This window comes from Argentina silus, assembly GCF_951799395.1.
Source record: "Argentina silus genome assembly, chromosome: 4".
In the NCBI taxonomy this organism is placed as follows: domain Eukaryota; kingdom Metazoa; phylum Chordata; class Actinopteri; order Argentiniformes; family Argentinidae; genus Argentina; species Argentina silus.
In genome coordinates, this window is record NC_139658.1 from 2,869,722 (window position 1) to 2,870,394 (window position 673).

The 673-nt window shown below is 36.1% G+C and overlaps 1 protein-coding gene across 1 annotated transcript in view; it reads right to left on the reverse strand.

Moving 5' to 3' along the window:
- Window positions 1-365: 365 nt before the first annotated feature.
- tafa1b (TAFA chemokine like family member 1b) overlaps window positions 366-673 on the reverse strand; it is a gene marked incomplete at both ends in the record, with an annotated part of 93,646 nt that continues 93,338 nt past the window's right edge. The window contains one exon of the mRNA XM_083668836.1: window positions 366-395. Within this exon, the coding sequence (XP_083524962.1) occupies window positions 366-395 (30 nt within the window). The remainder of the gene's footprint in view (window positions 396-673) is intronic.

Below are 673 nucleotides of genomic sequence, written 5' to 3' on the forward strand. Positions count from 1 at the left end.
TGTATGTGCGCGCACACAATGAATGTTAGACAGTTTATCTCTAATATTGTAGACAGTATATGCGTTTTATTATGTGTACAGTATTTATAAATTGCATTGAGTAGGAGGTATGGTATATTTTCTTTTATCACGCCTGCCTAATCATGCACAGCATGTGAACACATGTGAACACACATATAATTATTTCTTGCTGGAGCATTTGGATTAATGAGTCATGTCATTGAACATGAGTCAGTCCCACTCCTATGGCTCTACAGTGAAGAGAACATGTGAAAGAAAAAAAAGCTGGAGAGAGACTAACCTTTAGAGAAGCAAGAATGCAGCTCAATTTCTGTAGAAGCTTCCTCTGCATTTTGCTTCCGGAGCTAAAAAGGTGAGTATGGCTGCTGGGTGTTCTGTTGAGAGAGGGTGAAAAGAACATGATGTGTATATTTGGAATAAAACTGCTGCAAGTCTTACTCTAATGCATGAGATCCATTTAATTTAATTTCCATTTCATTACTCCTCTTATTACTCTGATTTACTCAATCAATAATAGTTTCATAGTTTGAGTCATCTGAGGAGTATTCAAGATGACAAATACTTGACAACAAGGTCCGCATTTAACTACTGTTGTATACAGTAAAACCTATACAACTATTTTTCCATTGTCCAAAGAATGCATTCAGAGATG